The 26390-nt window shown below is 51.6% G+C and overlaps 1 protein-coding gene across 3 annotated transcripts; it reads right to left on the minus strand.

Annotated features, from left to right (window-relative positions):
- Positions 1-517: 517 nt before the first annotated feature.
- CCDC92B (coiled-coil domain containing 92B) lies at positions 518-24015 on the minus strand. 3 transcript variants are annotated; one of them, XM_061390691.1, is made up of 5 exons: positions 23937-24015; positions 12016-12168; positions 7354-7401; positions 3794-4385; positions 518-2639 (listed from the first exon to the last, which is right to left on the minus strand). In XM_061390691.1, the coding sequence occupies exons 2-5, from the start codon at positions 12143-12145 to the stop codon at positions 2441-2443; spliced, it is 969 nt and encodes a 322-aa protein (XP_061246675.1). In that variant the 5' UTR covers positions 12146-12168; positions 23937-24015; the 3' UTR covers positions 518-2440. The 3 variants fall into 3 exon arrangements, with proteins under 3 accessions (XP_061246675.1, XP_061246673.1, XP_061246674.1); XM_061390689.1 differs by lacking the exons at positions 12016-12168; positions 23937-24015 and adding an exon at positions 7812-9183; XM_061390690.1 differs by lacking the exons at positions 518-2639; positions 23937-24015 and having other exon boundaries at positions 3790-4385; positions 12016-12664.
- Between the last annotated feature and the right edge of the window lie 2375 nt (positions 24016-26390).

Below are 26390 nucleotides of genomic sequence, written 5' to 3' on the forward strand. Positions count from 1 at the left end.
AGTGTGCTGAGCTCCCAACGGCAGTCCCAGGACAGCTCTCAGGAGCGGAGGATAAGATCAGGGCTCTTCTCTGGGACGCTGGGCTTCTCGCAGCTGCATCAGATGGAGATGGGTGTCAGGGAAAGAGAACCAGCATTGCTGAAGGTGTCCAGAAGCCCAGGATTGCTTCTGGGCCAGAACAATGGGCAATTCCAGGCATAATACCCTTCTGATCTATCCCTGCCAACCCTAGCCAGGAGCCTCTGATCTAAGGTCTTGCTTGTTCCCTTGGGTTGGGGTGGTATGGAGAGAGACCGGGCTAGCCTGAGCTTCAGGACATCTCAGCTGAGAGCCTCGTGCCTTATGTGAGGGTTATCCATAGAAGGGACTTGGGAGTCTCAGCTCCCAGTCTCACCACCACCCCCCCTACCCCACTGGCTAACTCCCAAACCATTCTGTCTCCTCCACGTCCTTTCCACAGACCTGTCCAATAAGGTGGTGGGGGGTGGGGTGGAGTGCCCATAGAAAAAAGTTTGACTTCTGTGTTTTTCAGGTATTTTATTAAGAATAAGGCATATGATAGTCACCCCTAAAGCACAGGGCTCTATTTCTGTAGGTGAGTGAATACACTCTGAAAAGCATTGGATTAAAAAGCGCAGCCAACAGAGAACTTGGAGCAGGATCCCTCTGCAGTGCCTGCGGGGCTCCTGCCGGGTGTTTCTGAAGCCTTGCAGGTCCCCTACTCAAGGCCGGCCGCTCAGCAAGACTGCTTAGAGAATCCTGGCTCCACACAAAGAGGAGGTGCTGCTCCACACCCTCTTGGCCTCCTTCTGCTCCATCAGGGGGACCTCTAGTCTGCTGCTTGTTTTGGGGAAGGGCCACCCCATTTCAGCCCGACTGGTCCCCCAAACTGCAGGCCATTGTGAGCGGGGACAGGGGCACAAAGCCTCAGGCTGTATTGCCCATAGGTCCCAGGCTGGCTTCCAGAATGGGGAGGGGTCCCCACCTGCAGCTCCTGGCTGCAGCTAGGGCCCCTGAGTGTCCGTGTCAACACACCCCTCCCCCAGTGGAATTCGTGCAGCAAAGAGGGGAGAGGTGGGAGGGGGGACAGGGAGAGGGAAGGCAATGTCCTTTCTAGTCACCCAAACTTGTCAGGGGCTCGAGGAGGGGGGGTCTCTCCTTTGGCAGGGTGGGTCCCTCAGGCTGGGAGAGTGGGAGGGCCAGAAGCCGAGGGCAAGGCTGGGGAGTTCCCCGCCACTGAGGCCAAGGGCAGACCACCGACTCCCAGTCTTATTCATTTCATTTGGCGCCCCGAGGGTTCTGGAGGAGGAAAGCTTCTCATCTATTATTTCCAGGCGAGGGATGGGGAGGGGGCATTTCTGTTAAAATTGGAACCCTGTATTTGCTTTGGACCTTCCCCCAGCTTGCTGAGTGGAGGGGGGAGGGATGGTTGCGTTATTTCCTTTCCCAGGCACCCCCACACCTCAGCTGAGTCAGTGAGTCAGCCACCCCAGCACTCCGGACCTTTCATGGGGGGCGGGGGGCAGGAATCTCCAAGTAGCTCAGGAACAAGAGTCATCTCTGATTGTTGGAAGAGCCACAGCAGGGGAGGTGCTGATGCATCACTTGGGGAGAGGCAGGCAGGCCACCAGGGAGGATGGTGGGGCAGGGGTGTTGTGGTGGCCCCCAGCTGGGCTCCTCGGGTACAGAGGAAGGAAGGAGGAAGAGGCCTATTGCTATAGAGCTGGGGGAGGCCAGCTGGGTGGAGCTATGGCTTTTAGCGGGTGGGTGGGTGGATAGAGTACTTCATCATCTTTGTAGGAGAACTGACATCACAAAGTCACCCAGTTCACCCCGAAAGTATGGTTGTGGAAGATGAGGGTTTGGGTGGGCGCCTCCAGAAAGACCCCCTTTCCCTCCTCCTTCCCAGGGTCCTAGGCCCCTTCAAGTGAGCACAGCCCCGAGCAGACAGAGAGGCCTCCTCAGACATGTTCTGAAAAGGAAGGCAGTGGGCCAAGGGTCAAGGGGTCGTGAGTCACCCACACCTGAGGGGAGATAGAGGGCAGAGGTCCAACCACAGAGACTGGGGAGTGGAGAGGTGGGAGCAGGCAGAGCAAGGACCCTAGGCCACTCCCGCGGCCCTTTAGACTGGACAGCACTCTCCGTCCCCAGGGCGCCCCAGTGGCGGACACAGACCAGGCCTGCTTATTGCTCAGTGGTCTCAGCAGTCCTGAGCTAGGAGGGGGCTGCACGTTTGTATGCTCACCGGTGTCCTGCTCCCTCTAATGTATACAGTGAAAGGGGGTGTAATTGGGAATCTTTCCCCCTTTTCTTCATGGGGCCGTGATGGGAAAAGGGTTCATCACCCGCTGGAGACCTCCCAGACCTCTGGGCAACAAGCAGAAGTCTCAGCCCCAGGCAGAGGGTCAGGACCTGCTGGGATGGGGCATCGTGGGTGAGGTCAAGGCCTCTTGCTGCCCCATATCCTCCCTTGGTGGCCCCTGGAAGACCTCACAGGCACTTCGGACTTGATGCACGACCAACAAAAGAGGGATTGCACGAGACGACAGGGTTCTAGGGATTTCTTTCCAGGCTGGACTCGGGTGCGAGCAACGAACCGGACTGGAGCTGCACTTCCCGCCTTCGGTCGTGAGGGGGAGCTGGGGAGAAACGCGATAGGAGGTGGGGCAGTAGTCTTCTCGTCTGCCACTCCCCAACCTAGACAAAGGGCACTGAACATCCCGCCGCTGTCAGGTCTGATAGGATGCGGGCAGTCCTGGCGAGGGCGAGGCCGGGGCCTAACCTGCGTTCCCACCATCCCCCAGCCCACCGCCCCCAGCACACTCAAACTTATATCAACAGCTGCCACTTCAAGAAGCAGGGCCCCTCTTCCTGCCTCTGGGTGCAACCAGCTAATTAGGAAGCTGGGCAAAATTAGCACCAATAAACAGGACTAGGGAAACTCCCAGGGCAGCCTTCAGGTTCCCAGCTACCTCCTGAAAACAGTTTTTAACCTTCCATCAGCCCGACTCTGGCGTGTCCTTGGAGTCTACATACCCGGGAAGAACTGAGAATTGGAGACAGTTATCTGCCACCAAACCCATTATGTAATCTTCTCTAAGGGTCTATGGGTGCTAATTTCCAGAAGTTCAAACTTCCATAAGTCCACACTCCCCCCACCAGAGGCTGTGGGGGAGGCGTCTTCTAAAGTGTTCCGTGCTCACCTGTAGGGATCTATCAGCAGTTGGGGGTAGGGATGTGGGGGAGAAGGTCCAGCCTCTAGCCCCCAGCCCGAACCACCCCTCGGAGGCAGGCTGGGAGGGAAGGGCGGCCGTGCAGGTCTGGGGGAGGCCGCAGCGGGGAGCTGGAAGGCCTAAGGATCCTAAGGGCCACTCTGGTTCCTTTCCGTAGGCCAGCCCGGCCTCCCCGCTACGGCCAAACGATTGTCACTTTCCTGGGTCAGGGCGTGACTCCAGCCCCGTCCCCTCCCAGTGGCAGGGTGGGGACCAGATAAGGATCGGTACTGAGTCCTCTTCAAGGAAAAAAAAGTGCCTTCGCTGGGCCCGGCGGAGGAGCTCCCCGGCGGGAGAGGAGAGCTCAAAGCTGCAGCGACAGCTCAAAGCCTCGGGAAATACAAAAGGCGGGGGCGGCTGGAACGCGCCGGGGAGCAGGGGCCGCCTCCGCCCGCTCCCTGGGGGAGGGACTGGCTCTCTCGGCCCCAGGGACCCGCCCCTACCCTATCCGCCCCGGCCCGAGCTGAGTCGAAACCCGGGCCAGCCTTTCCCGGCTCCCCACCGGCCCGCCCCGCGCCTACTCCGGGTCCGCGGGCGCACTGGGCGGGCGGGGCGCGGCTGGCGAGCCGGCTTGGTCCGGGGGTTCCTGGGGAGGCGGCTGGCGCGGACAGCGGCCGCCGGGCCGCTGGGGCCTCCGGGCGTAGAGGAAGAGCGCGGGGTCGGGCATGGCATCGAGGTCGTCCGGGACGCCGGCCGCACGCTCCCAGGCGGCCCAGTCCCGGCCGGGGCCCTTCGCGGCGGCCTCGGCGGCGGGCGGGCGGCGGGCCCGCTGTGCGCGCCGGCGGATCCGGGGCTCGGTGGTGGCGGCGGCGGCGCCGGGCCCCGGGCGCGGAGTCTGCAGTTTCTGGCGCGCCGCATGCAGCTGGCAGGAGAGGTAGGCGGCCGCCTCGGTGTGCTTCTGCAGCTCCGTGCTCAGCACGGTGGCTCGGTGGCTGCGGCGACGCAGCTCCTCCAGGAAGCGGCGCTCCTCGGTGCGCAGGCTGCAGCGCAGCGCCGACACCAGCGCCTCGCGCTGCGCCACCTCCCTCCGCAGCTCCGCGTTGGCCGCTGCTCGCTCCGCCAGCTGCGACTCCAGCGCGCGGCACTTGCTCTCCAGCTCCCGGGACGCCAGCTCTGGGCAGGGGAGAGGGAGGGGAGAGTGAGAGTCCTCGCCTGGCCGGACCTGCGCCGCTCACCAGTCGTCGGAGCGAAGCCCCGCACCTCCCCGTTTGCAGGTCCCGCAGCGCTCGGGCTCAGTCCTTCGCCTGCCTTTTTCCTCCTCCTAGCTCTGCCTCCTGCTTGGCCGAGCCTCTAACTCTTCCGCGCAGCCCTTAAGAGCAACCCCTTCCCAGACCAATTATTCACTCCACGACAATTTGTTGAGCCCTGACTCTGTGCGTCGTGTTGGGGATTGCGGATAGGGTGGTGAATAATTCCTCACGAAGCTCTCAGTAAGCACAGTGGGGGATGTACGGTACATAATCACAAAAGAATGTGTAGGTGCGTGTGTGACACCTGCCAACACCACGACTGTCGCAGGAGACTGTGACCTAATCGGAGAAGGCTTCTAAGCAGAGAAATGACGAGGCTAGGATCTGACAGATGAATGGGAATTAAGTAGTGAACAGAGAAGAGAAGGGTGCTTCCTACGGAAGGAAGGGCTTGTGTAAAAGCCCTGGGGAAGGAGAGACACATAGGAACAAGGGGCTGAAAGAGCTGGGAGTGTGAGCGGAAAGGGGAATCAGTGTGCTTCCTTCATAAACAGCATTTATTACGCGTTTACATGTTTGTTGTCTTTACCCACGGCACTCGGTTTCAAACCTGGATGTACACTGGAAACATCCAGAAAGCTTTATTTATTTTGATCTTTGAAGCCGTAGCTTGTGAGATTTTAGTTCCCTGACCAGGGATCCAACCTGGGCTCTTGGTAGGGAGAGCACAGAGTCCTAACCACTGTACCACCTGGGAATTCCCTAGAGAGTTTTAAAAAACAGTTTCCTGGGCCCTAACAAATTTGGACTGAATCAGACTCTCCCCGGGTTGGACCAGCATACTGGTGCTTCTTAAATCTTCCCTGGTGATTCTAATACACCCCCAGGGTTGAGGACTCCTGCCTCCTGAATCATAAGCTCCATCTCAGCCAGGACCGTATCCGAGGACTGGCGCACTTGAGTGGGTATGGGGATATCAGTAGCCGAAAGGTGACCAAGGGAAGGTAAAAGGTGACTCTAACGGGGATAGGAAAATCCCCAAGTGATTTTCATAGAAACTGAGAACAAAGAAAAATAGTTCTTAGGCCCAGTGAGAGAGAGAATAAAAACCAGGACACTGGGGACTCTTCCCTGGTGGTCCAGTGGGTAAGACTCTTTCGCTCCTAATACAGGGGGCCTGGGTTCAATCCCTGTTCACAGAACTAGATTCTGCATGCTGCAACTTAAAAAAAAAAAAAAAAAGTCTTGCATGCAACTAACACCGGTGCTGCCAAATAAATAAGTAATATTTATTAAAAAAAAAAAAAAAGCAACAGCCCGAGGCACAGGGGTCCAGATGATCCCAAAAGCCATTTCAGAGGAAGAACAGTAGGTAGAGTAAAAGCTACTACTGTGCATGCGTGCTCAGTCGTGTCCAACTCCTTGCAACCCCATGGACCGTAGTTGCCAGGCTTCTCTGTCCATGGGATTTTCCAGGCAAGAATAATGGAGTGGGTTGTCATTTCCTTCTCCAGGGGATCTTCCCAACACAAGGATCAAACCTGTGTCTCTTGCATCTCCTGAACTGGCAGGCAGATTCTTTACCGTGACCCACCTGGGAGCCCCCAAAGCTACTGCTGTCACACAACTGTTCTTTCCTGATATCTGGAGACGTGCCTCCCCTTACTCCAAGCGCTAGGCACCAAGAGGTTGCCCACAACTGCCACTTATAATCGGCAGAATTAGTTCAAGTTCATAAGTATTTAGATCTTTATGCATGAACATGCAGGTAATTTGTAGGGCTTCTAACATTCTACTTTAACCTTCTAGCCTTTCCTGTGCCTAACTCTTGGTCATGTAGCTGTTGATCTATAAGGAGCACATCCATATGGCAAAAAGTCCATTCTTAAAACCCTTCTGGCCAAAGAAATACTACTTTTGTGGTTCATTTTAAATCAAGCATTTACCGAGTCCCTCTCCATGTCAGGTAATGTGCTTATACTGGAAGGCAATGGGGAACACCCAGACCTAGTTTTCAGAGATCATATAACCTGGGGATTAAGATCTGAACAATGCAACCCCTCCCATTTGAAAAAATTAATTGTGGCAAAAAACTAAATAGCTAAGTTTACCATCTTAACCATTTTTAACTGTGTGTTAAAAATGGTTAAGGATGTGTCTGCTTGGTCGGTCAGTCATGTCCGAATTCTTTGGGACCCCATGGACTGTAGCCCGTCAGGCTACTCTGTCCATGGGATTTTTCAGGCAAGAATACTGGGGTGGGTTGCCATTTCTTTTTCCATTTTTAGCTCTAAAGTACTATTAATATACTCATATTGTTGTGCAACAGATCTCTAGAGTTTTTTCTTCTTGCAAAACTGAAACTCTACACTCACTGAATGCTATCTCCCCACACCGCTCCCCATTTTATGGATGAAGGGATAATCTATAAACAAACACCTTAGTGGAACTGCTACACTCACAAGAAGTCCTGTTTCTGTAAAATGAAGAATTTGCTAATGTGCACTTGTCTCTTTTCTCCTCCTCTGGACTAAGTTCCTTGAAGTCAAAGACCTCCTATTGCCATCATGTCGAATCTTGACATTTAGCATCTTGGCGAGTGTGAACACTGACCATGAGAATCACTTGCACAAGGATGGGAAGATTGGGGAGGTGGGTCACAAAGGAATGAAGTCAGGCACATGGACTTCCTGGAAACCATCTCCTTCCTGCTTTCCTTTTCCCAGTTTGGATGGAGACAGGGATGCCAGGCGTGTGCAGTGCTGCCGGTTGCTCACTGCACAAGGTCACCCGGCTGAGTGGGCATGTGAGGCTATCCCCAAGTCTCGACTGGGCACGAAGAAGGCTTGGGTCCTAAGTGGTGGGGAAATGGTGACCAATTGTTCTCTTACCTTGCTGGTGCGATTGGGCCTCTCTCATCTCCAGGTCATGGGTCAGTTCTGGGGGCGGAGATAAGAAAAGGCAGTTGTGTGTATGTTAGAAACAGAGAAAGAGTATGTGTGTGAGATTAAGACTCACAACCCAGTAAAACTGGCAATAAGGATGCTCAGAAATCATCTAAACCACCCCCTATACCTATTTTAATGCAGCCCAGAGGGAAAGAGATGAAAGAGAGGCGTCAGAGGCACAACCGGAACCTGATCTGCCTGATTCTAAGTCCAGAGATCTTTCCAATATAAGTTCTATGTCTTGAATTTGCAGATTAGTTCAACCCTTGTGGGACGGAGGCTTGCTTTTGGGGCTGGTGGTGGGGGAAGTATTTGCCCCTTTCCAGAGGTGGTGTACAAATATTTAACATGCCAAACAATCAGAGCCAGTCTGGAGGACACCTGCTGTCCAGGGCACAGACCTTTCAGTGTCTATTGGTGGGTCCGGGTAGGGTCCGACTTGGCACAGTTGGTAAAGAATCTTCCTGCAATGCAGGAAGACTTTAGTTCGAACCCTGGGTCAGGACGATTCCCTGGAGAAGGAAATAGCAACCTACTCCAGTATTCTTGCATGGGAAATCCCATGGACAGAGGAGCCTGGCGGGCTACAGTCCACGGGGTTGCAAAGAGTCAGACCCACCAATTCAAACAAAACAAACAGACATTTCTTACCTCCCACTATTTTGGTGGTTTGGTTAGTCTGGGAAGGCTGGAGTTAGTCCTGGGTGGGCTGCCTGGGGACACTAAAAGGGGATTCAGGGTGGTGGCTATTTACCAAAAGCACATGTGTGTTTCACTGGTTTCACAGCCAGTGCTGCTGTGCCCAGGTTCTTTTCTAAACCCAAGCCCTGCCCTTTCTAAGCCCCGGTTTTGCCACGTTCCATGGAGGAGGGAGAGAAGCTTCAAGGACAGAGACACCTAGTGAAGCAAAGCCTGAGTGGCTCTCAGCCTGGTGCTGAGGGCATACGGGTGGGGCGGGGGAGGGGGGTGGAGAGCAGCCAAGGGGCCCCTCAAGGGCACTAGTGCAGGAGCAGTCTCCTCCTCCGCCTGTCCCCAGTTCCCATCCCTTTGAGCCCAGCATGCCCCGCCCCTCAGCCAGCTGAGTCTGATTGTTTTTCCAGCCCACTCCCCACCCCACTGCATCCCAACTCCATCAGGGCTCAAGGGCTGGGAGAGGAGCAGGAGGGAGCCCAGGAGGGGCAGCTGCCTGTGACGGAGGGCACCTCTCGGGCGCACCTGCGTGTACCTGCAGGGACGCAGTCTGTGCCCAAAGGGAGAAGATGTGAAGGCGGGGGTGGGGGGAAGTAGCGGATCCCCGGGTCCACTGTCTGGCAGTACCAACAGAGAGAGACTCACCTTGTGGGCCCTCCGCCTGCCCCTCCTCGCTGCCCTCACCAGGCTCTTCTAGATACCAGGGGCATTATTGGAGGTGCCTTCCCTGGGGAGGCCAACTGTTTCCAGGAGACAGAGAGCCTGGAGTGCCTGGGCCTTTTGCTGTGACCAGAGCCTGAACCTCCCCCAGGGCTTCCTGGGGCCAACCTGGCCCCTCCTCCAAGGCCCTGGGATGTAAACCCAGGGGGGCCCTGGACTAGGTTTGGAGAGTAGCCCGAGGGACTCTGGCTCTGTCACTAACTGCCTGTGGGCTTGTTTCTCCTTAGCCTTTAACCACCAGAGTTGGGGGAGGGGAGACAGAATCGTAGCTGGGCTCCACTCCCTCATCCATCAAATCTCCCTGCTCCCCTTCCAACCAGAGTCCCGGTGATTTAGATGAGTATGCATAAGGGCACCGGCTTTCCAGGCGGCGCTAGTGGTAAAGAACTCGCCTGCTAATGTAGGTGATGCAAGAGACGCGGGTTCGATCCCTAGGTCTGGAAGATCCCTGGAGGAGGACGTGGCAACCCACTCCAGTATTCTTGCCTGGAGAATCCCATGGACAGAGGAGCCTGGTGGGCTATAGTCCATGAGGTCACAAAGAGTCGGACACCACTGAAGCGACTTAGCAGGCACACACACTGTGAGGTCAGACACACTGTGGGACCTCGGACCAGTGACAACACCTCTCTGTGCCTCAGTCTTCTCACCTATGAAAGTGTTCGTCGCTCAGTGGTGTCTGACTCTTTGTGACCCTATGGACTGTAGCCTGCCAGGCTCCTTTGTCCATGGGATTCTCCAGGCAAGAATACTGGAGTGGGTTGCCATTTCCTCCTCCAGGGGATCTTCCTGACCCAGGGATCGAATCTGGGTCTCTGGCGTTTCGGGCAGATTCTTTACTAAGAGAAAAGAAATACAGGGCTCAGTCTAGCTGAGTCAGCTCTTATTATCATCCAAGCTATCTTCCCAACCAGAACACACCCACCTACCTCTCAAGCCCCTTTAATTTAGAATTATCACCCCTTCTTGGGCAGGTTCTTCCCTAAGCCCTGCCCTCCTGGTTCCTATACCAGCCCCTTCTCACTCTTATCCTTTTGCACTCTCTGGATCCCTCTTTAATCTCTTTTTAAAAACATCTCCTTTGTCCTCTCTCCTCTCCCCCTCTCTCCTCCACCCCTTGGAGGAAGGGCCTTATTCAGTCATTTCAGCCCCATGAGCGGCTGCTCCAGGCCAGCCCAGAGTTATTTTTATCTCCTTAATCAATAACCAAGAGGCTGCAGGCCCATACTTGTCTGAGAAGGAGGGTGGGGGCTGAGAGTGCTCTGTTCCTGCCTGTTACACTTTCTTACAGAGGATGAGATGGTTGAATGGCATCACTGATGCAATGGACATGAACTTGGGCAAACTCTGGGAGATAGTGAGGGACAGGGAAGCCTGGCATGTTGCTGTCCATGGGGTTGTGAAGAGTTGGATATGACTTGGTGACTGAACAACAGCAACCTATTTTCTTGGGATCCTGGCCTGCATCCTGAGTGGAAGGACCCAGGTCTTCAGAATTATTATGAAGCAAAAAGAAATTAAGAGAAATAGCTACAGGGTCTTAGGGTTCACTCATGTCAATATCTCTTTAATGTTATTACTACAGTAAAAAAGTGGCATCAGGCAGGAGTGACACACTGTAGGGCATCCATGCCCCCAAGGGCTGGCGTCTGCTGCCTATCAGGCTTTGGGGGAGATGACAAGAAGTCTGGTCTTGGCAGGTGGGAACTGAACCCATATATGGAGCTAGAGGGGACTGTGGTAGCTGAAAGTCAGGACTGGTGGCTTCTTGTGCCATAGAGTGAGAAGCCAGCCGGGTCACTAAAACCCTTTGAGCCTCAGTTTCTTTCTGGGGAAGGGGGAGACTCCCATGAGTAAGGGAGGGAAGGGAAGTGGAAATCTGAGTATGCTGGGGAGAGGATGAGTGGAAAGAGCAGAGGGGACTTCCCTGGTGGTCCAGTGGTTAAGACTCGGTTTTTCCACTGCAGGGGGCGAGGGTTCGATTCCTGGTCAGAGAACTAAGATCCCATAAGCTGCGTGGTGTGTCCAGAAAAAAAAAAAGCCACAGACGCTTCATGACTGGGCATGTGGAGCCCTAGGTTCTAATCCTGACTCTGATACATTGTGATGCTCACTCTCTGTCTCTGGGCCTCAGTTTACATATTTGTACAATGTTGAGATTGTGCTGTTCCAGCTGAGACACTGAATCACTGGCTCTAAGGCCTGCATTTGAAGATGAAGGGTGAGCATTTGGGCCAGAGCCAAGCCTCTGAGACGGCCACGCAGCTGAGACTTGAGGTCAGGCATGAGGTTTACATCATCCCTGTTGCCTCCCTCTGTCCTGCTTACAAATCTGATTGATTGCCAGGTCCCTCTGTGTCCCACTGGTCCTCCCCTTTCCATCCCCCTTTATCTCTCCCCTGGACCTGTCACTAGTCCCCCTGCCTCCCTCTCCCACCAATTCATCTGCCATACAACTGCTGGATTGAGTTTCTTAATGTAGCGTGAGGTTGCTCAAGAACCTTCAGTGGCTCCCTACTACCCAGGAGGACAGGCCAAACTTCTTAGCCATCCTGATATTGGTCAAGATGTTCCATGTTCTGGCTCCAGCCATATTTCCCATCAGCTTTAAGTAGAGGGTAATCCGGTCAAATAGAACTTTTCATGAACTTTTGACTTACTACCTTCTGGATGTTGCCATGCTCTTCCTTTGCAAAGTTTTCTCCATTCTCATTGCCCCATAATATCTCAGCATGTCTAAATCTTACTCAGCCCTCAGGGAGAGGAAGTGCTTACTCCTCGGGACAGTGTGGGATACTTGGCCTCATCACTTATGCCTCAAGCTGAGCATGGACCTGCCTATGAACTGTCAGCTCTCTTTATTTTTTGTGTATCTCTTTTAATAAATTTATTTATTGATCATGACACACAACACGTGGGATCTTAGTTCCCCGACTAGGGATCGAACCCGCGGCCCTTGTGATGGAAGCATGAAGTCTTAACCACTGAACCACCAGGGAAGTCCAAGACTGAGGGCTTTTTAGGGCTGGGAGGTGCTTGAATGTTCCATGTGTCTCACTTCCCCAAGACTCAATTTCTTCACCAAGAGAAAGGGGTGATGAACACCTGCCTGGCTTAGGGAGGCTGAGGGCGGACACCCCATCAGAGACAGTGCTGCTGCTGACAGTCGCCCCCCAGCATCCCTCCAGGCCTCACCCGAGCAGCGTTTCTGCAGCCTCAGGATCTCCAGGTGCAGGTCTCGCAGCAGGGCCATCTGCTCTTTTTTCAGGAAGCTGATGTGGCGTTGCACGCTCTGGATCTGATGCTCCAGGGACACGGTATCCATGGCAACCCAGGCCTGGGCCCCACCTGGGGAGGATAACAAGGTGAACCCACATTTTCCGGGCCCATCCACCCTGTCCACCTTCAGATCCTTTCAGTGATCTTCAGTCTGGGGTCCTGCTGTACCAGGTAGAGGATTCTGGCCCTGAAGTCATGTCCCCTGTATTTACCCACTGAAACATCTGAAGCAAGTGGGTGTGTTGGCAGGAAGTATCATTATTCCCATTCAACAGATGAAGAACCAGAGGCTCAGAGGGAACGACTTTAGTTCCTTGCCCCCATGAAACTTTAGCCTCTTCTATATCTCAGCAAGGAAAAGGAACGGAGCAGCAAAGTCAGTAAAGAGAGACAGAGATTGGGTTCTAGTCTGCTTCTTAACCAGCTGTGTGACTTCGGGCAAGCCCTCCCCTTCTCTAGGCTCTTGGTTTTCTCTTGGGTAAAATTAGGGGATTGTAGAGAGGGTGATTCCTGAACCCTCTCCAGCTCTGCCCTTGATGGTTGTTCAAGGGCAACCATCAGTTGGCAGGACTGATGGTTAGAGGGCTTACCAGGTGACTCAGTGGTAAAGAACCCATCTACTAATGAAGGAGATGCGGGTTCAATCCCTGGGTCAGGAAAATCCCCTGGAGGAGGAAACGGCAACCCACTCTAGTATCTTGCCTGGAAAATCCCATGGACAGAGGAGCCTGGTGGACTACAGTCCATGGGGTTGCCAAGAGTTGGACATGACTGAGCGACTGAGTATGCACTTGATGGTTACAGCACAACCCTCCTCCAATTCAATTCCATTTCTTTGACTTAACCTCAACCCAGGGCTCTGGGCTCTTCTAGGTCACAGAGGAGGAAGGTCTGATGAATGTTTCACTAGCACTAATTCTGCGGGCTGAAGGCAGGTAGTAGAAGCCCTTTACCCAAGGGGAGTGGGGAGGGTGATAGGAGGCCCAAGGCGTAGATCCATGGTGGAAGCTCTGACACTGATGGGAGAGGAAGACTTACGTCCCCGAATCCTAATGATGGCCTGGCTCTCCAGCGCTCCCTCTTCTGACCCTGCCCCATTTCCCCATGAGTCTCTTCTGGGATGATCAGCGTCTTGGGAAAGCATAGGCAGAGGGCAAAAACAGGAGGCGGAGGGCAGCGGAAGCTCAGACCTCTGACGTCCAGGTCTCAGAGCTCATGCCTCCTCTGCCAGGGACTCCCAAAGCTTGTGGCAGCCTTTCCTCCACCTGCCCTAGGAATGCCTGGCCAGGGGAGAAGAAAACCAGCTGATGGATTGTTCTGTTCAGCAATGGTTCCTTCATACAGAATTGCTGGTAAGCCTCTGCAAATCCAGCTTGTCCTTGGTAGAAGCACAGCCAGGAGGACTGAAAATGGGAACCTCACATTCACAGGTTCCTCTCTTGGGGCCCCCTGTCCTTGTACCTCCAAGGCTTTCCCAATCCAACCAAGTGAGCTTTCATGAAAGCTGGGTGGGGGCGTTCTTTGGTTTGTGGGAATCACTGGTTACATTTACTGTCCGCTCTGCTATGTTTAGGGAGCATCATGCACATGAATTTACTTCTGCCAACCGCTCTTCAGTGGGCACCACCACCTCCGTTTCACAAAGATGCAGGCTCAGAAGGGAAGCGACTTGTGCCAGTTCGCACGGCCAGTGAGGGACAGCAGATTCAGTTCTCCAGCCAAGTCTTTTGAATCCAAAGCAGTTTCCCAGTATTTACACCAAAAACAGTCCTGGGTTTGAATCCTAGATCTTTCGGTTCCCTGCTGTGTATCTTTGGGCAAGAAAGTTAACCTCTCTGAACCTTGCTTTCCCTTTCTATAAGATGAGGCTACTCATAGTAACAGTCCTGGGATGATTGTGAGGGTTAAATGAAAAAAGAAATTATAGAGCATGTAGCAGAGGACCCGGCTCAATCAACGCTTCATCCCTTTTCCTCTCTGTCTAATGTGTGAGGAGGTTAACCCCTGCCCACACTTGCCATTTGCTCATCATGCGTTCATTCAGTGATCTAACATTACCAACCACTGTGCTGGGTACAGGGACACAGTGATGAACAAAGCAATATTCCTGCTTTCTATTCTCATGGAGCTCACAGGGTGAAGAGGAGAGAATCAAACAAATAAATAGGTGCATTCAACAAACAATAAGGACTTCCCTGGTGGTCCAGTGGTTAAGAATCTGCCTTGCAATGGCAAGGATGCAGCTTTGATCCCTGGTCGGGGAACTTAAGATCCCACATGCCAAGGACCAACCAAGCCCACAGAGTCTGTGCACTGCAGTGAAAGATCCCGTATGATGCACTGAAGTTCCTGCCTGCTACAACTAAGACCCAATGCAGCCCAATGAATAAATATTAAACAAACAATACAAATAAGTTAAACATGACAACCTATAAGAGCCATGAAAGAAATCTGCAGAGTAATGTGTAAGAATATAAAGTGGGACCTAGTTTAAATTAGGAGTCAGGGAAGGTCTCCTTGTAGAAATGATTTTAGGCTGAGACTTTGTGGCAAGAAGGATTCCAAGATGGTCCCCAAGATTCCCAGCCCCTGGAAGACACAATCTCCTATCTTATCCCCATTCCTTGGGTGTGGGTGGGATTGGGACTATGACGGGTTTCACTCTCGTGATTAGGTTATATGGCAAAGGTGAAGGATTTTACAGATGTAATTTTACAGACATCTCCAATCAGTTGACTTTGAGTTAAAAAAAAATCAGATTATTCTGGGTGAGGCAGGTTCAAAGGGCTCTTGCTGTAGGAAGAGATCTGAAGCCTGAAGGATATTTGGCTGCTGGCCTAGAAGCAGGAAAAGCTTCCCAGGTGGCTCAGAGGTAAAGAATCCTACTGCCAATGCAGGAGATGCAAGAGACACAGGTTCAATCCCTGGGTGGGGAAGATCTGGATTAGGAAGTGGCAACCCACTCCAGTATGCTTGCCTGAAAAATTCCATGGACAGTGGAGTCCATGGGGTCACAAAGAGTCGGACACAAGTGAGTGACTGAGCAGGCATGCACACTAGAAGGGAAAAACTGCCCAGCTGTGAGAGAGCCTATGGAGGAAGCCACAGCAGGACCTGAGCGAGGCTTCTAGTTGCTGAGGACGGTCCCTGATTGACAGTTAGCAAGAAAATGGAGACTCCAGTCCTACAGCTACAAAGAAGCAAATTCTGCCAACAACCAATAGGATCTTGGAAGCAGATCTTTTGTTAGATGAGTCTTCAGAGAAGGATGCAGGCCCACCTTGATTTCAGGCTTGGGAGACCCTGAATGGAACACAAGTAGAATGTGCCAGGCTTCCCATCACTGGAAACTGTGAGATAATAAATTGATGCAGCAATAGAACACTAATACAGACTTGAAGGAGGAGGAGGAGTTAGAAGGGTAAAGGAAAGAGCATCTCAAACAGGGAACAGCATCTGTAAAGCCCAGAGGTAGAATAATCATGATAGCTTACATTTATTGAGTGCCTATTATATGCCAAGCTTTTTTTTTTTAAGTTGATTTATTTATTTGGCTGTGCTTGGTCAGTTGTGGCATGCGGGATCTTTAGTTGAGGCATGAAAACTCAGTTGCAACATGTGGGATCTAGTTCCTTGACCAGGGATTGAACCCAGTCCCCCTGCATTGGGAATAAGGAGTCTTAGCCACTGGACCACACTGGAGAAGTCCCCAAGCTTTGTGTTTAAGTGTTTTATGTGGTCTTGAGCAATGGAGACATGGCCACTGGTGGTGAAATTTGAAGTGTAAAGTATTAGGGGAGAGTCGCAGGAAGTGAGGTTTCGCAAGTGAAAGATCTCCCAAGGACTTGTAAACTATGTTAAGAGTTGTGGATTAATGCTAAATGAATTGGGAATCTATTAAAGGACTTTAAGCAAGAAATGAACATGATATGATTTGTGTTTTTAAAAGATAATTGGAAAAAAAAAAAAAAGATCATTGGAGGGCAGATTAGAGGGGGCAGAACGAACAGACTGGGAAATGGAGCAGTTACCAAGGTGAGAGATGATGCAGGCCTGGACCTAATGATGGAGGCAGAGGTGGAGAGAAGGTCCAGGTGTATTCTGGGGGTAGAACTGGCAGGAAGACGGAATAGGCTGTATTAGATCATGCTCATGGGGAAAGGGACGTCGTCTAGGATGTCTCCCAGCTTTCCAGTCTGGGAAACTCAAGTATGAAGGCACATTTACTGGATCATTCCTATTTCTTCATCTTTCCCACTGGACCTCTTCTATAATCACTCCCTCCATGACCTCATTCAATCCCATGGCTGTAAATGCTATTGGATTGGCCAAAAAGGTTGTTCAGGTTTTTCCATAGCATCTTACTAAGAATCCAAATGAACTGAGTGAAAAAAAAGAATGAAATATTATGGCCAACCCAATATTTATATGCTGACCCCCAAATTAACACCACCATTAACTTCTTAACACCACCACTTAGGTGTCTAATAGGTCCCTCAGACTTAACTCTCAATACTCTCACGACCATTCCTCAAGTCTCAATACTGAACTCTTAGGATTTCTCCTCCAAGTCTGCTCTGACCAGGTGATTGCCATCTTGATAGAGGGAACTCAGTTGGTCAGGCCAAAAACCTAGGAGTCATCTTTGATTCCTTTCTTATATTTTACAGCCAACTTGTTTGCAAATCCTGTTATCTCTACCTTAAAAAAAAAAAAAAATATCCTAAGGACTTCCCTTGTGGTCCAGTGGCTAAGCCTCCATGCTCCCAATGCAGGGGGTCCAGGTTCGATCCCTGGTCAGGGAACTAGATCCCATATGCCCCAACCAAAAGTTTGCAAGCTGAAACTAAGACCTGGGGCAGTCAAATCAATAAATAAATACATTTGTTGTTGTTTGAGGCTTCCCAGGTGGATCAGTGGGTAAATAATCTGCCTGCAATGCAAGAGACACAAGAGATGCGGGTTCAATCCCTGGGTTGAGAAGATTCCCCGGAGAAGGGCATGGCAACCCACTCTAGTATTCTTGCCTAGAGAATCCCATGAACAGAGCAGCCTGGCAGGCTACAGTCCATGGGGTCACAAAGAGTTGGACATGATTGAAGCGACTGGGCACTGTTGTTAAGTCCCTAAGTTGTATCCGACTCTTTGTGACCCCATGGACTGCAGCACGTCAGGCTCCCCTGTCCTTCACTATTTCCTGAAGTTTGCTCAGATTCATGTCCATTGAGTGGGTGGTGCTGTCTAACCATCTCATCCTTTGCTGCCCTCTTCTCCTTTTGCCTTCAGTCTTTCCCAGCATCAAAGTCTTTTCCATACATACACACATATGGGCTTCCCTGGAGGCTCAGATGGTAAAGAATCACCTGCAATGCAGGAAACCCAGGTTTGATCCCTGAGTCAGGAAGATCCCCTGGAGAAGGGAATTGACAACCCACTCCAGTACTCTTGCCTAGAGAATTCCACGGACAGAGGAGTCTGGTGGGCTACAGTCCATGGGGCCACCGAGAGTTGGACATGACTGAATGACTAACACACACACACACACACTCCATATATACAAATAAATACCTATACACATATTTAAAAAAGTCCTAAATCCAGTCAAGTCTCACTGTCTCCATCCCTGCCATCCCTCTGGTGAAAGCTGCTCAGTCGTGTCCGACTCTTTGTGACCCCATGGACTATACAGTCTATGTAACTGTCCAGGCCAGAATACTGGAGTGGGCAGCTCTTCCCTCCTCCAGGGGATCTTCCCAACCCAGGGATCAAACCCAGGTCTCCTGTGCTGCAGGCAGATTCTCTACCAGCTGAGGCACCAGGGAAGCCCAAGAATACTGGAGTGCGTAGCCTATCCCTTCTCCAGGGAATCTTTCTGACTCAGGAATTGAACCGGGGTCTCCTGCATTGCAGGCGGATTCTTTACCAGCTGAGCTACCAGAGAATCCCACCATTCCTCTGGTATACCCCTGCAATGGCCTCCTTCAGCGAATCTGATGACATCTCTCTGCCCTCAACCAAAACCCTCCCATCTCACTTAAAACCAAACCCAAAGTTCCTCTGAAACCCAGTTGCCTCTGGCTCTGTTTGCCCTCATCTCGCACTGTTCAGTTGCTGGCTCTACCCCAGTCACTTTAGCTTCCTTCCTTTTTATCCAACTTGCCCACCACACTCTAGCCTTAGGGACTTTGTCAGTGCTGTCCCCTCTTCCAGAAAGGTGCTTCTCCAGGATATCCGCAGGGCACATTCCTTCCCTGCATTCAGGACTCTAGTTCAGGGCCCTCTTCCGATTTGTTGTTGTTTCGTTCTTCAGTTATGTTGGACTCTTTGTGACCCCATGGGCTGTAGTCTGCCAGGCTCCTCTGTCCATGGGATTTCCCAGGCAAGAATACTGAAATGGGTTGCTATTTCCTTCTCCAGAAGATCTTCCCGACCCAGGGATTGAACTCTGGTCTCCTGCATTGGCTGGTGGATTCTTTACTGCTGAACCACATCTCTGATTACCTGATTTAAGACAGAACTCTTGCTCCCTGGTGGTCTAGTGTTTAGGATTCAGCGCTCTTACCGCCGTGGCCCGGGGTTCGTTTCCGGTCAGGGAAGCCTTGGGCTTCCCTGGTAGCTCAGAGGTTAAAGCGTCTGCCTGCAATGCGGGAGACCTAGGTTTGATCCCTGGGTTGGGAAGATCCCCTGGAGAAGGAAATGGCAACCCACTCCAGTATTCTTGCCTGGAGAATCCCATGGACGGAGGAGCCTGATGGGCTACAGTCCACGGGGTTGCAAAGAGTCAGACACAACTGAGGGACTTCACTTTCCTTTGTGGTTCAGTGGTTAAGACTCAGCTTCCACTGCAGTGGGTGTGGGTTCGATTGTTGATTAGGGAACTAGGATCTCCCATAGGGAGTGGCACAGTCAAAAAAAAAAAAAAAAGGAAAATAAAATGATATAGCGTTTATATATATAATAGAACCATTGGGAATTCCCTGGCGGTCCAGTGGTTAGGACTCCACACTTGCACTGCTAGGGTCCAAGTTTGAGCCCTGATGAGGGAACTAAGATCCCACAAGCTGTGTGTTGCGGCCCAAACAAACAAGCAAACAGAATCCGCTGTCATTCTCCATTCCCTATTTTTTTTTTCTCATGAACTTACCATCACATGAATATATCACATTTTTGCTTATTATCTGTTTCCCCGGCCAGATTGTTGGCAATATAAGATGAAGGACTGTTTTGTTTCTTCCTGTTCCCTAATACCTGGCATAGACTCTGGCAAATAGGAGCTACGGAGAAGGCAATGGCACCCCACTCCAGTACTCCTGCCTGGAAAATCCCATGGACGGAGGAGCCTGGAAGGCTGCAGTCCATGGGCTCGCTGAGGGTCGGACACGACTGAGCAACTTCACTTTCACTTTTCACTTTCATGCATTGGAGAAGGAAATGGCAACCCACTCCAGTGTTCTTGCCTGGAGAATCCCAGGGAGGGGGGAGCCTGGTGGTCTGCCATCTATGGGGTCGCACAGAGTCGGACACAACTGAAGTGACTTAGCAGTAGTAGCAGTAGCAGTAAGTATACATAGAATCCATGAGTGAATTTGTGGGGCTGGGACAGACTGATAGAGAAGCAGATTTACAGAAAAGGTAGGTTCCAGCCCGAGACATGTTAGATTTGACATGCTCAGGAGACCTCAAACAAGGACAAATAGATGTCAAACAGACAGTCAGTAATCTGGTGCATAACTGGTGAGAAAACAGGTGAACTATGTTTGTGCTATTGTATATCTATGCTGTGATGTGTGTGCCTCTGTGTCTGTACATATACCTGAACCTGCGTGCATGCCTCTAGGAGTGCACGTATGTGTGCGTGTGTGTGTGTGTGTGTGTTTTGGGGGGGGTTCCTGCTTTTCTTGCATCTGTCTCTCTACTGTCATGCACCTGGAAGATGAAGGTGTGGGGACCTATGCTTAGGATGAAGAGAGAAAAATGTCTGTTCCCTGATGCTGAAATGCAAATATTTCTGGAGGGTAAAGCCCTCTCCACACAGCCCTGGAGAGCAGACCCTGGCCACGGTGAGAAACTGAACCAGCCAGCTGTTTCTGCACCTTCCCAGAAGGACTTGAGTGTTTGCTTCCAACCAGGTAGGCTGTTCTTCTCAGGGCAGATATTTGGGTCACAAACGATCTTGGCAAATATTCTTTCTTAGACGTGATTGTTTAGTTTGTTTGGGGGAGGGCGGAGGATAGGGTGAGGAAGGAGGAACCAGGGACGACACAGATTGCTGTGTTGCTGGGGAATCACAGGCGCTTCAGAAGGCCCAAGCCAGGAAAATGTCAGATTTTTGCAAAGATACGCAATGCTGGAAGCTCCAGGTTTCAGAAGATGCTCTTGCCTGAGGACTTGGTCCAGGCCAGTGGTGGCAGATGACGGGTTAGAGTTCTCAGTGCCATCTTCTCCCCACACCCAGCCTGAGATGCTCAAACTCCCAGATTAAAGTGCTTGGTGAGAAGGGTCCCTGGCGTCTGCCCACCATCCTGACCACCTCAGGGCCTGCACTGTTTCTTCTGCCCACCTTCTCCTGCCCACCTTCTCCTAGTGCACCTAGTTTTCTTTGAATTTTCTAGTTTGATTAAAAAAAAAAAGTTCATTTTTAAGAATTGTCATCAAGAATAAAAACGAATCTGTAATACAAGATTCATAATTTATAGAGTTAACTCCAAGTACTATATTAAGAAAAACTGTTTTTTTGGCCACATCATGTAGGATGCAGGATCTTAGTTCCCTGACCAGGGATTGAACCTGTATCCCCTGCACTGGAAGCATGGAGTCTTAACCACTGGGCTGCCAAAAAAGTGAAAGTGTTAATTGCTCAGTTGTGTCCGACTCTTTGCAACCCTATGGACTGTAGCCCGCCAGGCTCCTCTGTCCATGGAATTCTCCAGGCAAGAATCTGGAGTGGATTGCCATTCCCTTCTCCAGAAGATCTTCACAACCCAGGAATTGAACCCAAGGTCTCCTACATTGCAGGCAGATTCTTTACCATCTGAGCCACCAGATTCCAAGTATTTTTGACATGCTTCTCTGTTTGAAAGTTACAAATATTTTTCCCTCTTGGTGAAGTTGGTGGGAGAAATCTCTCAGGTCCCCAACCATCAACAAAGTCTGAGGCCCAGGAACTCTGTGACCTTGGCACAATTCTAACTTTCTAAGGCCAGGGCTCCTGATCTCTGAAAACGAGTTCATTTCCTGCTTACCTTTGTGGAGCTTATGGGTATCCCTTCCTTCTTCAGCTATCTGCCTACCACAGACTGGACAAGGAAGAAACTGTAGTTCTCTCTCCTCTCCAGTTCTTAGAGCTTGTTGAGTTGAAAGAACCACAGAAAGTACAGAATCATAGCACTCAGGGCTCAAAGAATCATCTCAAACAGTGTTTTTCAATTTGCTCCATAGAACCTGAGTTCTGTAAAGGGATCTCAGATGTTGCCAAGAGGTTTGAGGGCAGAAGACAGGACTGGAAGCTTTGCTGTATTTATTCCTCTCTATATGATGGGCTTGTGCATACAAATTCATTGGAGAAAGGGCCTCCACTAACCAAAAGTTTGAAGACCACTTATACAGCCCAATTCTTCCTTGAGCAGCTGACTTCCTCCTTTCCTTAGACCTGCTTCCCTTGGTCTCTGCTGCCCCCATCTCTCTCTCAGGCAGACACCATGGCTGGGAGATGAACCAGAATTGAAGCCTCTTGCTTTCTGCTTACATGGAGTTTGTGTTGTCTGCCACGCTGCAGCCCCTGACTGTTTCTCTTGACCCAGTTTCAATTTCATACTTGGGGTTTCTTTTCTCTTTGGGACTGAAAATATTTATTGAGTCAACACATATCCTTGTACTTGTTCTGAACACTCAAATACCTGTATTTTGTTCAGATTCTTTAAGTATGCATTCTTGTTTCGTGTTAGTTGCTCAGTCATGTGCAACTCTCTGCAAACCCATGGATTGTAGCCCGCCAGGCTCCTCTGTCCATAGAATTCTCTAGGCAAGCATACTGAAGTGGGTTGCCATTCCCTTCTCCAGGGGATCTTTCCAACTGAGGAGAATGTTAAACTATGTTTATCATTCTTATAGTCCAGGTAGGTATATTAGATAAGATAGCCATGGTAATATATGGATAAATAAATGAATTAGTATGTTCTTTATTTTTCTTGGCTATCATTCCTCTTCACTACCTAACTCTTAGGTTTGGAGTAGGAAGGAGAGCAGGAACTCAAGAAATCTTTCTCAGACATGGATACACAGATAACAATATTTATTATAATAATCATCAGGGGAATTCCTTGGTGTCCACCGTTTAGGACTCTGAGTTTCCACTGGAAAGGGCGTGGGTTTGCTCTCCAGTCAAGGAACCATGCAAGCCATGTGGCTAAGTTGAAAAAAAAAAAAATCAGTGCATAGGTAATAATACCTATATAATAACAAAAAAATGGGTGACACTGCTCTTATTTTATTTTATGAATATTAACTTATTTATCTTTTTTTTTTTTTCTTTTGGCTGTACCAGCCAGCTTGCAGAATCTTAGTTCCCGGAACAGGGATTGAACCGAGGCCCTCAGCAGTGACAGGACTAAGTCCTAACCCGAACTCCGTAATAACTCACTGATCTTTACAGCAACCCTGCACTGAAGGTTCTATTAGTATATCCCCTCCATAGATGAGGAAGCTGAGGCTCAGAGAAGTTAAGCAGTTTGCTCAAAATATACAACTACAGTGCCTGGTAACTGGAAGCACCCCACTGGGGGTTCACTCTGGCATTTAAGACCCTTCACAATCTAAACACAGTCCACATTTGCAGTCTGAACTCTTCTTTCAGATTCTACCTCTTACTGCTAGCCATGGACATCCCCTCACTATCACCCACCCTGTTGCTGCCTCCTGAAACCTGACCCATCCTTCAGGGCCCTGCTCAAGTGCTACCTTTCCCATGGAGCCTTCCCTGGCCCACCACACCAGGCTGGCTCTCCTTCCTTATGTTCCCAGGTATTTTGCCTTGTATCACACTTTACTGTGTGTGTGTGTGCTCCTGTGCATGTGCAAACCTGGCTTCTGCTCTAAGCCATAAGCTTCCTGAGGGCAGGGCTTCACCAAGCCAAGGCAGTACACGTATTAAAAAATAATTACTCCCCCTCCCCCCAAGTCCTTGGCTCTCCTGGGGACTTGCCTTGGGAACAAAAAGTCAGCCCTTGACAAATGTCTGGGACTCTCTGCAGGGTGGGGGTCACTTGGCCAGTTGTGGAGCCACAGTTCCGGGGTGGAGGTCCTGTGGTCTTCCCCAGTCCGGGGCCCTTCCTCCCCGCAAACCTCTAGGCTATGGCTCCTCTCTCCACTGAAGATCCCTGGAGCCCCAACCTCGGTGGAGCTGAAGATCCAGGGACACGGGGAGTGGGATGCCTGGGGAAACTGGAGCCCCCACCCCCTCAGTCTTAATGTTCTGCCCTGCTTATACCTCGCATATGACTCCCAGCGAAGGCAGTGGGGGGATGTGGAGACTAAGGAGGACGGGGAAGAGAGGTACCCAGGGAGGACAGGGAAAGGCAGGCGGAAAGAGAGATGTGTGCGGTGGCAGAGGGCAGGAGGTGGCTGTGGCTCCACCTCGGGCCGCTGTGGACTCTTCGCCAGGGCCAGGAAGGGTCGGAGTCTGGGCGGCGGAGGACAACTTCTGCCAGCAGCCCGCGGGTCCTGTCCGCCTCCCGCGCTGCGGTGCGCAGCCCAGCGCCCGCCCTCCCGGGGGAGCAGGAGCCCGGGTCGTGCGGTTCCCCACCCGGGCGCCCACCCCCTACGCCCCCCGGCCTCCTCACCTTCGGGACCTGAGGGAGCGACGGGCCAGCGGGGCCCCGAGTCCGGGCCAGGCTGTGTCGGGGGAGGCGCTCTTCTTCCCCGCGCTAGCTGCGCCCGGGTTTCCGCAGCGCCCGCCGGAGCTGTGGCGCCATCAGCTACTGCGAGGCTGCCGGGCGATCGGGCCCGGGCTCCGGGGGGCTCCCGGGCGCCGAGTGCGCGGGGCGGCGGGGGGGTCCGGGGCGGGCTCCAGGCGTAAACACCCAGCAACGTGACCGGAACTGGCGAACGAGCAGTAGGGGGGAAGGCGGGGGGCGGGAGAGATAAGGGGGGAGGGGAGGGACCTGGGACTGGCGGGGAGGGGCCGTGGGCGGGGCGGGGGGAGGGGAGGCAGGCTGAGCGCGGCCGGGGGAGGGGGAATCCTGGGAGTCCCGGGAGCCCCGGGAGCCAGGCCTGAGGACCCCGGCGGGCTGCCGAACTCTCGGAGCCGCCTTTGACTGAAGCTGGGAGGGAAACCCGGGGAACCCGCCGCCACTTGGAGAGCAAGGGCGCGGCGGGCGTATCAGCACCGTGGACAGCGCCCAGGCCGGCAGGCCGCGATCCGCTCCGCCCCTCTGCCCACCCGCTAGCGTAGAAACCTGAGCCAGTTCCCCACCCCACCCCACCCCCCGCACCTAGTCCAGGGCAAGGTTGGGATTGGGGGGTGCGAACTGACCAAGTGTCAGAACATCTACCCTGTGTCTCAGATCTCTTACTAGCTGTGTGACCTTGGGTGAGTCACATCACTTCTCAGGGCCTCAGTTGATGAGACATCCTCTTTCCCTCTATTTGCGGGTCCCAAGAGCCAAGAGAGAGGATCCTTTTGAAACTCTAGAGTCCAGAAGATTGGAGTTGATCCAAGCTTGGGAGGCTTCTGGACTGCTTGGCTTCTATTTCTGGGTCTACCAATACCTTCCTCCTTCCAGGGCCCCAGTCTCCTCATCTGTAATATGGGATGATGATGGTCTATGCAGCTGATAAGATCTTTGGGTTGTCCTGAGGATTAAATAAGTTAATACATGTTAAGTGCCTGAAACAGCGCTGAGTGCTCCTTATGCATTCGTGCTCATGATGGCAAGGGACCAGGTGGCACTGAGTGAGCGGCAGGTGGTTCAGAACTGTCTCTGGGTAAGTCATTTCCATCCCAGCCTTAAGGGACTGGAGGAAGGGACTGAGGGGCTTCAGACTAAAGGGCTGATCTGGCTTTTCCCACTCTGTTGCCAGCCAAGAACATTCCTCCCTACCCTCCTGGGCCAAATGTCCAGAGAAATCTTCTGCCTTTGTCTCTGGAATTGCGGGACCTTTGCATGAGGGCCTTGAGGCAGGCTCCAACAAAGCATCGGCCTCAAGATCATCCTGTGTTTTCTCTGTGGATCTCTTTGCTCCGTCTCCTTCCTGGTCAACTTTTTTTTTTTTCACATTGAAACTTTACTTTTCAAAAAATTATTTTCTAAACTTTTTATTTTGTATTGGGGTAAAGCCAACTAACAATGGTGTGATAGCGTCAAGTGAATAGCAAAGGGACTCAGCCATACATATGTATCTATTCATCCTCCCTCAAAGTCCCCCCTCCCTAGTCAACTTTTAAACTTAACTGGACTTGAGTGTCAGTGGATGAAAGTTTTAGCTGCTCTTGGCCCCCCAAATTGAAGAAATCACCCTCTTAGTTGGCTTGACAGGCAGTGGTGTTCAAAGAAAGAAAGAAAGAAAGAAAGAAAGTGAAGTCACTCAGTCGTATCTAACTCTTTGCGACCCCATGGACTGTAGCCTACCAGGCTCCTCCGTCGATGGGATTTTCCAGGCAAGGATACTGGAGTGGGTTGCCATTTCCTTCTCCAGGAGATCTTCCTGAACCAGGGATTGAACCCAGGTCTCCCACATTGTAGGCAGACGCTTTACCGTCTGAGTGTTCAAAGGCATTTCAAATCCCACTGTGGGAACTCTAGCCTCCAGCTGAGCTGTGGGTAGCCCCTCTTCAACCCTTCTCCTCTGAGGAAACCCTTAGGAGAGGAGCAGAAAGGCCAGCCCAATCCTGCTTCTTCATCTCTTGATGTCCCTCCTAGGGCAGCATTCCTGTGCCATGTATTGTGTGTGTGTGTGTGTGTGTGTGTGTGTGTGTGTGTGTGTATGTGTGTCTCCAGCAGGTCTATGGGTCTGCTAACCCATTGATCTGTCAGTTCTGATGAACTAATTGAGATATTGCTAAGAAGGATGAAAGGTGTGTTTTGTATCCCGAAAACTTGGGCTCTGATCTGAGCTCTGTTGCTTATTAGTTGGGTAATTCTGGGCAAGTCTTAACCTCTCTAAGCTCTAGTTCCTCTTTCAAATATTAAAAAAGGAAAAGCAACATCTACTTTGCCAACAGGATCATGGTGGGTGTTATGAGGTGAGAGTGAAAGGGTTTTGTAATGTTAATGTGTGTGCAGATGGAATTGTTA

The sequence above is a fragment of the Bos javanicus genome, chromosome 19, assembly GCF_032452875.1.
Source record: "Bos javanicus breed banteng chromosome 19, ARS-OSU_banteng_1.0, whole genome shotgun sequence".
NCBI classification, from domain to species: Eukaryota; Metazoa; Chordata; class Mammalia; order Artiodactyla; family Bovidae; genus Bos; species Bos javanicus.

What these genes read in the sequence shown, in the direction of transcription:
- CCDC92B (XM_061390691.1), bottom strand. Translation starts at nt 12,145, where the DNA reads ATGGATACCGTGTCCCTGGAGCATCAGATCCAGAGCGTGCAACGCCAC. An exon ending in GCTGCAGAAACGCTGCTCGG is followed by an intron (nt 7,402 to 12,015) that starts GTGAGGCCTGGA and finishes CTCCGCCCCCAG; the next exon opens with AACTGACCCATGACCTGGAG. An exon ending in AGTGCGCCCGCGGACCCGGA is followed by an intron (nt 2,640 to 3,793) that starts GTAGGCGCGGGG and finishes GTTTCTCCCCAG; the next exon opens with CTCCCCCTCACGACCGAAGG.